The sequence below is a fragment of the Triticum aestivum genome, chromosome 3A, assembly GCF_018294505.1.
Source record: "Triticum aestivum cultivar Chinese Spring chromosome 3A, IWGSC CS RefSeq v2.1, whole genome shotgun sequence".
NCBI lineage: Eukaryota > Viridiplantae > Streptophyta > Magnoliopsida > Poales > Poaceae > Triticum > Triticum aestivum.
In genome coordinates, this window is record NC_057800.1 from 39,287,620 (window position 1) to 39,301,095 (window position 13,476).

At 44.2% G+C, this 13,476-nt stretch overlaps 1 protein-coding gene across 1 annotated transcript; it reads right to left on the reverse strand.

The window, feature by feature from the left end:
- Positions 1-10,375: 10,375 nt before the first annotated feature.
- On the reverse strand, positions 10,376-12,896 carry LOC123057778 (uncharacterized). The gene is made up of 4 exons (XM_044480674.1): positions 11,520-12,896; positions 11,326-11,427; positions 11,092-11,202; positions 10,376-10,977 (listed from the first exon to the last, which is right to left on the reverse strand). The coding sequence occupies exons 1-4, from the start codon at positions 12,862-12,864 to the stop codon at positions 10,583-10,585; spliced, it is 1,953 nt and encodes a 650-aa protein (XP_044336609.1). The 5' UTR covers positions 12,865-12,896; the 3' UTR covers positions 10,376-10,582.
- Positions 12,897-13,476: the final 580 nt, after the last annotated feature.

Sequence of the window (13,476 nt, forward strand, 5' to 3'; positions counted from 1 at the left end):
GTGTTCTTGATATAGATTGCAATCCTTCTTGCCCTATTATTCTTGGTAGACCTTTCCTTAGAACGGTTGGTGCGATTATTGATATGAAGGAAGGGAATATTAGATTTCAATTTCCATTAAAAAGGGCATGGAACACTTTACAAGAAAGAAAATAAAATTACCATATGAAACTATCATGAGAGCCACTTATGGATTACCTACCAAAGATGGCAATACCTAGATCTATCCTTGTTTGTTATGCCTAGCTAGGGGCGTTAAACAATAACGCTTGTTGGGAGGCAACCCAATTTTTTTTTATTCCTTGATTTTTGCTCCTGTTTAGTAAGAAATAAATTATTTAGCCTCTGTTTTGGTTGTGTTTTTTTTAATTAGTGTTTGTGCCAAGTAGAACCGTTGGGAAGACTTGGGGAAAGTCTTGTTGAACTTGCTGTAAAAAACAGAAACTTTAGCGCTCACGAGAACTGCTGTCATTTTTATTTTGAGAGTGATATTTAGTTAATTATTTTTGCAGATGATTAATAGATAAATTCCTCACGTCCAGCAATTTATTTTAGAATTTTTGGAGTTCCAGATTTTGCGCTAGCTACAGATTACTACAGACTGTTCTGTTTTTGACAGATTCTGTTTTTCGTGTGTTGTTTGCTTATTTTGATGAATCTATGGCTAGTAAAATAGTTTATAATCCATAGAGAAGTAGGAATACAATAGGTTTAACACCAATATAAATAAATAATGAGTTAATTACAGTACTTTGAAGTGGTCTTTTGTTTTCTTACGCTAACGGAGCTCACGAGTTTTCTATCTTGAGTTTTGTGTTGTGAAGTTTTCAAGTTTTGGGTGAATTCTTTTGATGGATCATGGAACAAGGAGTGGCAAGAGCCTAAGCTTGGGGATGCCCATGGAACCCCCAATATAATCTAAGGACACCAAAAGGTCAAAGCTTGGGGATGCCCCGGAAGGCATCCCCTCTTTCCGTCCACTTCCATCGGTAATTTATTTGGAGCTATATTTTTATTCACCAACATGATATGTGTTTTGCTTGGAGCATCTTGTATTATTTGTATCGTTGTTTGTTAGTATGCCACAATCATCCTTGCTATACACACCTTTTGAGAGAGCCATACATGAATTAAAATTTGATAGAATACTCTATGTGCTTCACTTATATCCTTTGAGCTAGATAATTTTGCTCTATGTGCTTCACTTATATCTTTTGAGCTAGATAATTTTGCTCTATGTGCTTCACTTATATCCTTTGAGGTAGATAATTTTGCTCTATGTGCTTCACTTATATCCTTTGAGCTAGATAATTTTGCTCTATGTGCTTCACTTATACCTTTTGAGCGTTATAATTTTGCTCTATGTGCTTCACTTAGATCTTTTAGAGCACGGTGGTGGATTCGTTTTAAAGAAACTATTGATCTCTCATGCTTTACTTAGATTAATTTGAGAGTCTCTTAATAGCATGGTAATTTGCCTAATAATAATATGCTTGGTATTGAAGATTTGTGAAACTTTCTTTTGAGTGTGTTGAATACTAAGAAAAGATTGAAGTATGATAATTGTTTTGAGATATGGAGGTGATAATATTAAAGTCATGCTAGTTGAGTAGTTGTGAATTTAAAGAATACTTGTATTGAAGTTTGTGATTACCGTAGCATGCACATATGGTGAACCGTTATGTGATAAAGTCGGAGCATGGTTTATTTATTGATTGTCTTCCTTATGAGTGGCGGTCGGGGACGAGCGATGGTCTTTTCCTACCAATCTATCCCCCTAGGAGCATGCGCGTAATACTTTGCTTTGATAACTTCTAAATTTTTGCAATAAGTATATGAGTTCTTTATGACTAATGTTGAGTCCATGGATTATACGCACTCTCACCCTTCCACCCTTGCTAGCCTCCCTAATACCGCGCACCTTTCGCCGGTATCATACACCTACCATATACCTTCCTCAAAACAGCCACCATACCTACCTATTATGGCATTTCCATAGCCATTCTGAGATATATTGCCATGCAACTTTCCACCACCTAGTTCATCATGACACATCCATCATTGTCATATTGCTTAGCATGATCATGTAGTTGACATAGTATTTGTGGCAAAGCCACCATTCATAATTCTTTCATACTTGTCACTCTTGATTCATTGCATATCCCGGTACACCGCCGAAGGCATTCATATAGAGTCATACTTTGTTTTAGTATCGTGTTGTAATCATTGAGTTGTAAATAAATAGAAGTGTGATGATCATCATTCAATAGAGCATTGTCCTAAAAAAGAAAGGCCAAAGAAAAAAAAAGAAGGCCCCAAAAAAATAAGGGGCAATGCTACTATCCTTTTTTTCCACACTTGTGCTGCAAAGTAGCACCATGATATAGCAAGTCTCATATATTGTGCTTCAAAGTAGCACCATGTTCTTCATATAGAGAGTCTCATATGTTGTCACTTTCATATACTAGTCGGAATTTTACGTTATAGAACTTGGCTTGTATATTCCAATGATGGACTTCCTCAAATTGCCCTAGGCCTTCGTGAGCAAGCAAGTTGGATGCACACCCACTAGTTTTTTTTGTTGAGCTTTCATATATTTATATCTTTAGTGCATCCGTTGCATGGCAATCCCTACTCACTCACATTGATATCTATTGATGGGCATCTCCATAGCCCGTTGATACGCCTAGTTGATGTGAGACTATCTTCTCCTTTTTGTCTTCTCCACAACCACCATTCTATTCCACCTATAGTGTTATATCCATGGCTCACGCTCATGTATTGCGTGAAGATTGAAAAAGTTTTGAAAAAGTTAGAGTATGGAACAATTTCTTGGCTTGTCATCGGGGTTGTGCATGATTTAAATACTTTGTGTGGGGAAGATGGAGCATAGCCAGACTATATGATTTTGTAGGGATAACTTTCTTTGGCCATGTTATTTTGAGAAGACATAATTGCTTTGTTAGTATGCTTGAAGTACTATTATTTTCTATGTCAATATAAACTTTTGTCTTGAATCTTTCTAATCTGAATATTCATACCACAATTAAGAAGATTTGAATTGAAATTATGCCAAGTAGCACTCCGCATCAAAAAATTTCTTTTTATCATTTACTTACTCGAGAACGAGCATGAATTAAGCTTGGGGATGCCTGATACGTCTCCAACGTATCTATAATTTTTGATTACTCCATGCTATATTATCTACTGTTTTGGACTATATTGAGCTTTATTTTCCACTTTTATATTATTTTTGTGACTAACCTATTAACCGGAAGCCCAGCCCAGAATTGTTGTTTTTTTTGCCTATTTCAGTATTTCGGATAAACAGAATATCAAACGGAGTCCAAACGGAATAAAATCTTCGGAAACATGATTTTCTCACCGAACGTGATCTAGCAGACTTGGACCCTACTGCAAGGGATCAAAGAGGTGGTCACGAGGGTGGGGGGCGCCCCCTTTAGGGCGCGCCCCCTGCCTCGTGGGCCCCTCGGTGCTCCACCGACGTACTCCTTCCTCCTATATATACACACGTACCCCCAAACGATCAGAACAGGAGCCAAAAACCTAATTCCACCGCCGCAACTTTCTGTATCCACGAGATCCCATCTCGGGGCCTGTTCCGGAGCTCCGCCGGAAGAGGGCCGTCATCACGGAGGGCTTCTACATCATCCTAGCCCTCCGATGAAGTGTGAGTAGTTTACCTTAGACCTTCGGGTCCATAGTTAGTAGCTAGATGGCTTCTTCTCTCTCTTTGAATCTCAATACAAAGTTCTCCCCCTCTCTTGTGGAGATCTATTCGATGTAATCTTCTTTTTGCGGTGTGTTTGTTGAGACCGATGAATTGTGGGTTTATGATCAAGTCTATCTATGAATAATATTTGAATCTTATCTGAAGTCTTTTATGCATGATTGGTTATCTTTACAAGTCTCTTCGAATTATCCGTTTGGTTTGGCCAACTAGATTGGTAGTTCTTGCCATGGAAGAAGTGCTTAGCCTTGGGTTCAATCTTATACTACTAGGAAAAAGGCTACTAGCAGCGCGGGTAAAATGGCTACTAGCAGCGCGGGTACCCGCTCTACTAGTATCGCGCTACAGCTAATAGTTAGTAGTAGCGTAACATTTTACTAGTAGCGCGGATGTCACCCGCGCTACTAGTAACAAAATAGTAGTAGGGCGTCTATAGTACCACACGCTACTAGTATCCTGAATACTAGTAGCGCTCCATTTCACCCCCACGCTACTACTAACTAATTAGGAATTAAAAAAAAAATCCATCAATTCCATTTTATGCATACAATTATAACAACTAAAACAAGCCCAGATTTGTAATAAACCAGCAGCATTACACATCATTCCAAACCGAAGATTTATAGTAAACCAGGAGCATTAGAGCATATCCATACATCTACACTTATTGCCTATTCACTTATTCCCAGCTAGTGCAAACACAGTTGAAAGCAAAAAAATGCATAAAAACACCAAACAGTGGCATTCTATCCCTCCAAATGATTTGCTCCCTCTCCATCCTTGCAATCATCTTCTTCTCCCTTATGTGCTTCGCCCATTTATGAATCCTAGATTTCTGTAAAGAACAAAGAACAAATAAAATTAAATTTCAGCAGACATATATTTCCTTGCATGTTGTGATGTACAGTAGCTACGGGAATAAATATACGAAAACAAAAAAGTGAGTGATTTCTATTAACAAGAGATCACCTATGTAATAGCTACAAACAAATGAAATTAATGTCTAGATAATATATATTGCCAACCAAGCCTAGATGAACTAGATATTGCCAGGTAATAGGACATATCTAATTTTCACATTAATTGCCTTTAGTTTTATTCAAAACTAAATATACTTAAACTTAGATCATTTCATATAGATGTTCAAAGGATAATACGGCTAAAAGAATCCAATTTCTTTGGTTTCTTGAAGTAGTTTAAAAGGAAAGCATTAACACATAATAGAAATGATTATCTGCCATAGGGTGATGCTGGACAGCTAAAAAGCTCACAACCCATCAGATCAATTGCTTGATAGGACAGCACAAATCTTATAGGATGATTTTCCAAAACGAAAGCAGACCAACAAGGACAAACAACGGCCCATCAGACCACTTGCTGTGAACTATAAGACCAAAGTGCATGGCTTCAGGGATACAAGACTAATCGGGTGCATAGAGAGATGTTATAAACTTGTTCAGATTGACTAGGATAATTAAGGAATAACAACCAGTGGATCTCGCCTGAATGGATGCGAATGAGGGTTAGCTGTTGCATTAAAGCGATGCATCCATAAATCCAATCTAAGAATGTTACAACTTGCATCATCATCATCATGGCCAAATGATAGAGAAGTGAGATGGATCCATACTCTTGGTCTGGGGAGTCCCACTGACCACCCATGTGTTTGCGGCGATGGACGCTTGCACTGCATCGACAGAAAACAGGACACAAACAAGTCAGTAATCCCCATCTGCACCTCCACATGGTAAGCAGAAGCAAGCAGCGAGTATGCAGAGACACCATGAAGGAAATAAATAATAGACCTTTGGGGTTGAGGAACTAGATGACCAGGCCATACAGCACCAACTTGTCGAGAAGTCTCCAGTGATCTGAAATCGCCTCATCAAAGGAAGGAATGTCTCCGTTTGTTTTAGGGACATGCTGCATTAGCAAAATGAGTAAGCAACAGAATCTAAGACATAACACTGATCTTCAAGGGAACACATGCAAGTGAACGAAAATCGCGAAAGAATGAGCTTGTTGATCATCGACATAGAGTTAGAGGTGCAGGTTCTGAACTTCTATTTTCTAGATTAATGCGCAACAAACTCATTATTAGTGTGAAAGGTGGCCCGCCTTAAGAGGGAACGTAGTAAAGTGCAAGAACTATCACACAGAATAGTAAAAATGGAACGTAGCTCAGCACTTGCATTGATAGGAACCGACACATGATCGAACCATGGGCATCCACTAAGGAAGATCGATAATTCTGCATTTAACATATTATCCCGGAAATAGTGTCCGGCGTCCTTGAGTAATAACCCAAGCATTCTTATGATTACCTAGCAGGAACTAGCAATCACAACCCCTCTAAACTTCAGAGCATGCTTGTTATTTCATAATTAGATAATACAAAAAAGGTGGAACTCTGAAGCCCTTGTAACTGTAGAAACCCAAAACTGCTGTACTTAACCCCTTTAGGTAGTAAAAATATAACGTAGAGCAGTAAAAGTGGAACATGGCTCAGCATTTGCATTGATCAGAACATATATACAATCTACATTCTAGCAATTATAGGAAGAGAGCACTGCTACTTACAGGGACAGGAACCATGTCATTCGGTCTTTTGCTGACTTCACCGTCGAGAGACGAGACATCATCCACGAGCTCAATCGAGCACCCTTGGCCGTCGTCAGCGGCTAGGCCAGGCTTGCCTCATCTGGCCTCCTCCCCTGCAAGCACGACGACTACCACATAATGCGAAGCGAAGGTCATGTAGTTATCTTCTGTTCTCCTTTAGTTTTTGCTTTGTACTAGGCAGTGTGTGTGAAGCACGTTATTTACTTGCTTAGTGTAGCCTGTGATCTAGCACTTGCTTGATTGTTGTGGCTGAAGGTCTCGCTTGTTGTTAGTACCACCTCGACTTGCAGCTTTCCACGCTTCAACCGGCAGCGAAGAGTTGCTGTGGATTACTCAAGCATTAACTGAAGGTGTTGGCAATTTAACTGAAGAAATCCACAGTTCGTTGGGTATAGATAGCATCCTGACAAACGCTCCTAGGGACACAATACCAATATGAATCGCTTGGTTGTTGAGATGCTGGACCTAGGCCTGTCTGAGGGAGAAGTCGTCTCTGAGACGATGTGTGCCTGCTATATCTCACTGTGCACTACATGCTTGACGAAATGCCCGACATTGGTTAAAATAGCATATCAGTCGTTAGTCTATTTGTGTGGTGACACTTGCATGAGCTTAATTCTTTTTTAGCTTTTCTTTGCTGAACCTAAAGTTTGGACGTGAGCACAAGGTGCAGCCAAGCAGCACTCTTATTTTTCTTTCGTACACTTATTGCTGCAAGGACAGCGTGGACCATAACAGGGTGGATAGGTAAGCTATTGATCCTGATGATTTTGACTTTAAATTGCTTGTTAAATCGCTACACACATGGGTTCCTATCTCTTGCATTACTCTCTATTCTAAGTTGTGACTCAGAAGTGGAGGATTCCGGCACATGTGAGTTGAATTTTAATCGGGAATGTATTGCTTATGAATTCGTCGACTTCCATTTGCACTTAATTGGATAATTATGGCGGTTTCAGTTTTTGACTCAAACATGTGGAAGGAATTCCAGAATGTTTTTTCAGATAAGTAGATATATTTTGGAAAAGCATTAGGTTTTTGACCTTGTAAGAGCAATGTATTAGGAGGTAGATATGAAGAAATATTTTTATTTAAATAGATATGTGCAGTGTACATGATGATGTTGTATAGAGCCAAATAAAGTATTTTGTTGAGTTAATTCTTGATAGCCAAATAAAGTACATGATGATGTTGTATCACTCATATAACATTTCTTCTTCCCGTTGCAACGCATGGGCATTGGCCTAGTTTTACTAAAAAAAAGATGATAGCTATAAAAAGATTGTAAAATTGTCATGTCAGTTGGTGATAATTTGCTCTGTTTTTACACAACTGAAAAAGTAGCATCAATCCAATAGTGAATCAAATCCAAAATCCCAACTCAATTACTATCCCAGGACTACTATCACGGACCAGCATCAATTGACACTAAAATGGGAGGCAGAAGTAGTGGTGAATCGTCATGGTTTTAATGTCTGTACGCTACAAATGCTATCATCAGAAACTAGTGACAATACCTGGCCGCACACGCATCAGCAGAAGTAGTGGCTACCATGACACGAGACTTCGCCAACGCATGGGCTGGGCAGTCCGTGCAGCAAGCTCCGCACCGGCGAGAAAACAAACCAGAGCGCAGCACGTCGGCGTCCCCCACCACCACGCGCAGCCCGCACCATCCCCTGCGTCGGCATCCGCGACCACCACCCGCGGCGTCGGAGACCCGCTGACCTCAGATCTTCCGCGAGAAAATCCGTAACTGACACCGGCGGGAGGCCACTGCCGCCGTGCAGGGGAGAGCGGCGCCGCGCCTCATGTTAGAGCCCCCGACTCCTCGACGCACGCCGCCGCTAGGGGTGAAGGCCGTGGATGCCGTGCCACCTCGCTCCGCCCATCAGGCCGTCATGGAAGGACGGATGCCTCGCCGCGTGTGCCGGAATCCTCCACCGCCGCCAAAATAGAGGAGGCCCGTCGTCGGAGATTTGCTCGAGTGCTGTCGAGAGAGAGAAAGAGAGATGCGGGGCGGGGGATGGGGTGGCGGCGGCGGCGGCGAGGAGATCGTGGGGAGAGGAGCCGGCATGAGAGAGTTTTTTTAGGGATGTGAGAGAGAGTGATGGGGTGGGAGTGGATCGGGCCGGGGTGGATGGTGCAAAAGTGGAGGCCACTTAGTAGCAGCGCGGGTTTATATCCCTTGCTACTACTATCAACTTAGTAGTAGCATGGGTTTTATACCCCTCGCTACTACTATGGTTTTTCCCGGGGGACATGGTGCAGACCACTTAGTAGTAGCGCAGGTTTGTTACCCTCGCTACTACTATCAACTTAGTTGTAGCGTGGGTTTTATACCCCTCGCTACTACTAATTAGTAGTAGCGTCTCATTTTAGACCGTGCTGCTGATAAACTTCTATGTATAAGGTTTTCCCTAGTAGTGTTGCGGTGTCCTTATCCAGTGACAAAGGGGTAGCAAGGCACATATTGTATCGTTGCCATCGAGGATAACAAGATGGGATTTATTTCATATTGCATGAATTTATCTCTCTACATCATGTCATCTTACTTAAGGCGTTACTCTGTTTTTAACTTAATACTCTAGATGCATGCTGGATAGCGGTCGATGAGTGGAGTAATAGTAGTAGATGCAGAATCGTTTCGATCTACTTGTCACGGACATGATGCCTATATACATGATCATGCCTAGATATTCTCATAATTATGCACAATTCTATCAATTGCTCTATGGTAATTTGTTCACCCACCGTAGAATATTTATGCTCTTGAGAGAAGCCACTAGTGAAACCTATGGCCCCCGGGTCTATCCTCATCATATCAATCTCCATCACTTTTATATTCTTTTGCTATTTACTTTGCTTTTACTTTTTTACTTTGCATCCTTATATCAAAAATACCAAAAATATTCTATCTATCAGATCTCACTCTCGTAAGTGACCGTGAAGGGTTTGACAACCCCTAATCGCGTTGGTTGCGAGTAGCTATCGCTTTGTGCAGGTACGAGGGACTTGAGCGTGGGCTCCTACTGGATTGATACCTTGGTTCTCAAAAACTGAGGGAAATACTTACGCTACTCTGCTGCATCATCTCTTCCTCTTCGGGGAAAACCAACGCAAGCTCAAGACATAGCAAACAACCCTGTGCCTCATGTGCAAAATCAAGCTTTTTCATATGCACTTTTTCCAAATGTTACCGAACCAAGATTTCAAATTTTAAACCATGCAATAAAGTTATTAACACCAAATTCTATCTTTTGACTGAGCCTGCTAAGGATTTTTTTTTTGCATTGGGGTGAATTCTGCCAATCCCTCTGTGTTTAAGAACTTTTAGAAAATTATCCACTTAATTTATGAATAGACATACATTTTCCCAAAACTACCCACTTTCATTGTATGAACATGAGTTATTTTTTAATTCTTATTATATCCCTATGTTCCTCCATGTTCCTTATATAAACATCTATGTCGTCTTAGTATCTTTCTTATGACATCACTAACCACGGGTTAGTGAAAACACAAGCTATTTTGATATTTAGGATTCCCAAACGAACATTAAGATTACAGGTATAGTTTGAATTTTCAATAGAGCTAAAGTGTGTAAAATGGATGCATCTTTTACTCATGAAAAACTCAACATCAAACTTGATGTATGTAGTGTTATTTGAATAACGAGGTTCACTTTTCATACACGTAATTTTTGATCTAATGGTTTAATTACATGCCAAGCAGGGAATTGCACAATATAAATGTTTTTTCCGGTCACAATAAAAAAGATCAGCAAAAAAGATATGAGTCACCGTTTCGTCACCAAAAGCCTTGAGAAAGTAGAATAAATTTTTTATGTTCAAAAAATGTTGAAACAATATACACTTTTTTTAACGCTTGAAACAATATACCCATAGATATGGGTGTATACTACATATTCATTTTTATGGACTAGAGAAACTGTAATTTGATAGTGAATAGTGAAATGTATGATGCTTTCGTGCAGCTCACATAAAAACGCATTTCGTAACGAAACTAAAATATGCATTATACATCCATATTTACATGTGTGTTGTTTCAGAATTCTTTGAAACTACAAAACTTTGATTTTTCAAAATTCAGGCTCCATGTTGCCCAGGAGCCACAAGCAATTCCTGGCAAAAGCTGCATTACAGAAAAGCTTGAGCTTTCATCAATCATGCACAAAACATAGCTCTGCTCAACCAGCCTGCCACGGGTTGGTACCCAAAAGTTCTCTTACAATGATCGCTATCAGTACACAGGCAGCAAAACAGATCGGGTGCAACTCCGGCCGGCCATCCAGAAACTGCACAAGCTGCAGCAGGGGATGATGCTTCTGCTCCTGCTCCTGCACCTGCTTCTTGCTTCTCCTCCTGTTATCCTTCTTCTTTCTCCTCCTCATCTTCTTCTTCTCCTTCCGCCGGTTCGCTCGAGGGTCGGGGTCGGGATCGGATACGTATTGCGGCAATTCTCCAAATACATCAGCATTGTCCATCGGATTGCCCATGTCTCCTCCTCCTTCATCTTCTTCACAGTAGCCATAGCGGGCTTCGCCATAGTAGGACTGGCCGCACCAAGTTCTGATGCCATTTCCTAATTCCAACAAGAGCTCAGTTAAAACGGATCTTGCTGGGCCAATGGCCAGGAAGGGAAGATCAAATGGTTCAGATGTATTCGCAAAAGTATTATGCTAGTAAAACAGGCTACCTTGGTCACTCCCCTCTTCATCAGAAAAGACTTGCCCTCCTTCTTCTCCATAGAAGGGCAAGGCATACCCCTCAAGGGACTCGGCGCACCAATAATCTGAGAACCGATCTCCTGATTCCAACAGGAGCTGAATTACGACGAATCTTGCTGGACCAACAGCCCGGGAGAGAAGATCGAATGATCCGGTACGACCAATCAATTTGCAAAAACACTATGCTAGTAAAACAAGTTTACCTTGGTAGTCACTATCTTCTTCATCAGAGAAGTTTTGATTACTAGTGCTAATATTTGTGTCGGCAGAATTATCAGCAGCTGTTTCAGCCTCCATGCTTGCACCTGATCAACCACAAAACGAACCATAAACTCATTGGACTGCTTGTAGTTTATCGCCGGGTAGTAAGTCAATCACGTGTGGAGAAATTATGTACCTAGTGCCATGATGATGTCGCCGTCGAGGTACTTGGGGAAGGCGCATGGGCAGTACATCGTGACGGCGTAGCCCATCTCGGTAGAAACCGGGACCAACGCCTCCATCACCGCGCGTCTCATGTCGACGGCGACGACCCAGGCCGTGCCGTCGCCTGTTCCACCACCATCCCTGGCCAACATGTAAAGAAGGTCGTCGTCGTGCATGCCCAGCGTGGGGATGAGGAATTCTAGGTTCCTCAGCTCCAGCTCCTGGGTCTCCTCGTCCAGCAGCTCCGGCAGCAGAGCGGAGTAGCTCTGGTCGACTGAGACGTCGTCGACGTCAACGGTGCATCGCCTGCGCCAGTCGTCCCAACATACCCTCCTGCACCATGTGGTGGCTCTCCAGCTTTTAATTTTGCCGGTGGTCCTGCAGTCGGGGTCGGCGAAGTCGATCTTGACGAACTTGATCAGGTCGCCAGAGCAGACGACGTCGGAGAAGTACTCCGGGGCGTAGTAAGGGTTGTCATCGTCTTTCTGGTTGGCGATGGGTACCCTCGATGCCGGGAACGGGATGAATTTGACGACGGGACGTTTGTCGAACAGGTTGCAGGCAAGGAGGATGCCGCACACGAGGTCGACCCAGCCCACCGAGCTCCTTCCCACGGCGACCTGCTTGGAGCAGCCATAGACGTGACGGTCGAACAGCGCCTGGTCGGACTTGGACAGGTGGAGCGGCGCCGCCTTGCGTCTGGTCCACGAGTTCGTCTCCGACGAGAAGACGAACACGTAGTACTGCCGGGTCCGCCCGTGGGACTCGTTCCACCCGTGGTGGAGCAAGGCCACGGCGTAGCCCCCGCGGTCGCCGCAGGGCAGGAGACCGAGCTGCTGGGCCTTGCCCTCGAAGTCCTGGACCGGGGGGTGGCCGCCGATGTCGTCGACCTCGGGGTCCGGGCACGGGAGCAGGTGCAGCGACGGCCTCTTATCCCCGTTCCCGGCGGCGGAGTAGACGAAGAGGTGAACGGACCTCCACTCGGGGAAGTTGAGGGCGAGGCGGAGGAGCACGAGGGGCCCCTCGGCGCAGAGGACGACGGGCGGGGTGTTGTCATAGAAGTCGGAGGCGTCGAGGCCGGGGCAATGGACGGTGAGGTGGGAGAGGCCCGGCGGGTCCGCCGGCCAGAAGGACACCGCCACGGGCTGGCCCTCCGGCGTGTGGCACTCGGCAGTGGACGCGTTCCGGTGGTCCGACAGCCGAGCCGTCCTGCTGAGCAACGTCCAGTCCGGTGAGGCGGCGGCGTCGGTGGCGATGTGTGGTGGTGGGCCGATCAGGTCGGAGGTGCGGAACGGGACGGTGGAGGGCGACGTCATGGTGGTTCTGGAGATTGTGGCGATGAGGTCGGCGCGGCAGGCCAAGGGTATATGGCACGGTTTGGGAGTTCGAATCAATAAGTACCGAACGGCGTTTTGGCCCGAACGCCTCCTGAGCCGTTTGATTTCTAGCACAAATCTTATAGCGTGGATATCAGCCACGTCACGTTCTTTTTCGTTCGGTAGAACAACGACTCGTCCCGAACGCCTGTCGCTATCTTATCCTCTCCCAGTCCCTTCTCCACCGCTCACTCGCATCCCACACACTTGCCTCGCGGAGAACTGTCTTGCGCCGGCGACGAGGCAGGCGACGTCAGAAAGGAGCCAGGGGGCGACGGAGACGAGGAGCTGGAAGAACGCCGTCTAGATGCTCCACCGTACCCAACATCGGGGGTGTCCCGCGGCGGAGACAAGGCGGGCTGCGCCGTCCTCGAGGCGTTGCGGCTTGCGGCCATGGGGGAGGAGGCTGAGGAGGCCCCTTGGTTGTGCTCCGACGGATCCCGGATGGAGAGCCCGACCGCTAGCGTGGGGAGGATCCGCCGGTTGCAGCGGTGGCGGCAGAGAGGAGGCCCGGCGGATGAGCTGTGATGGAGACGGCCGCGCTTAGGTGCG

What these genes read in the sequence shown, in the direction of transcription:
- LOC123057778 (XM_044480674.1), bottom strand. Translation starts at nt 12,864, where the DNA reads ATGACGTCGCCCTCCACCGTCCCGTTCCGCACCTCCGACCTGATCGGC. An exon ending in CGACATCATCATGGCACTAG is followed by an intron (nt 11,428 to 11,519) that starts GTACATAATTTC and finishes GTGGTTGATCAG; the next exon opens with GTGCAAGCATGGAGGCTGAA. An exon ending in TGAAGAGGGGAGTGACCAAG is followed by an intron (nt 10,978 to 11,091) that starts GTAGCCTGTTTT and finishes TGTTGGAATTAG; the next exon opens with GAAATGGCATCAGAACTTGG.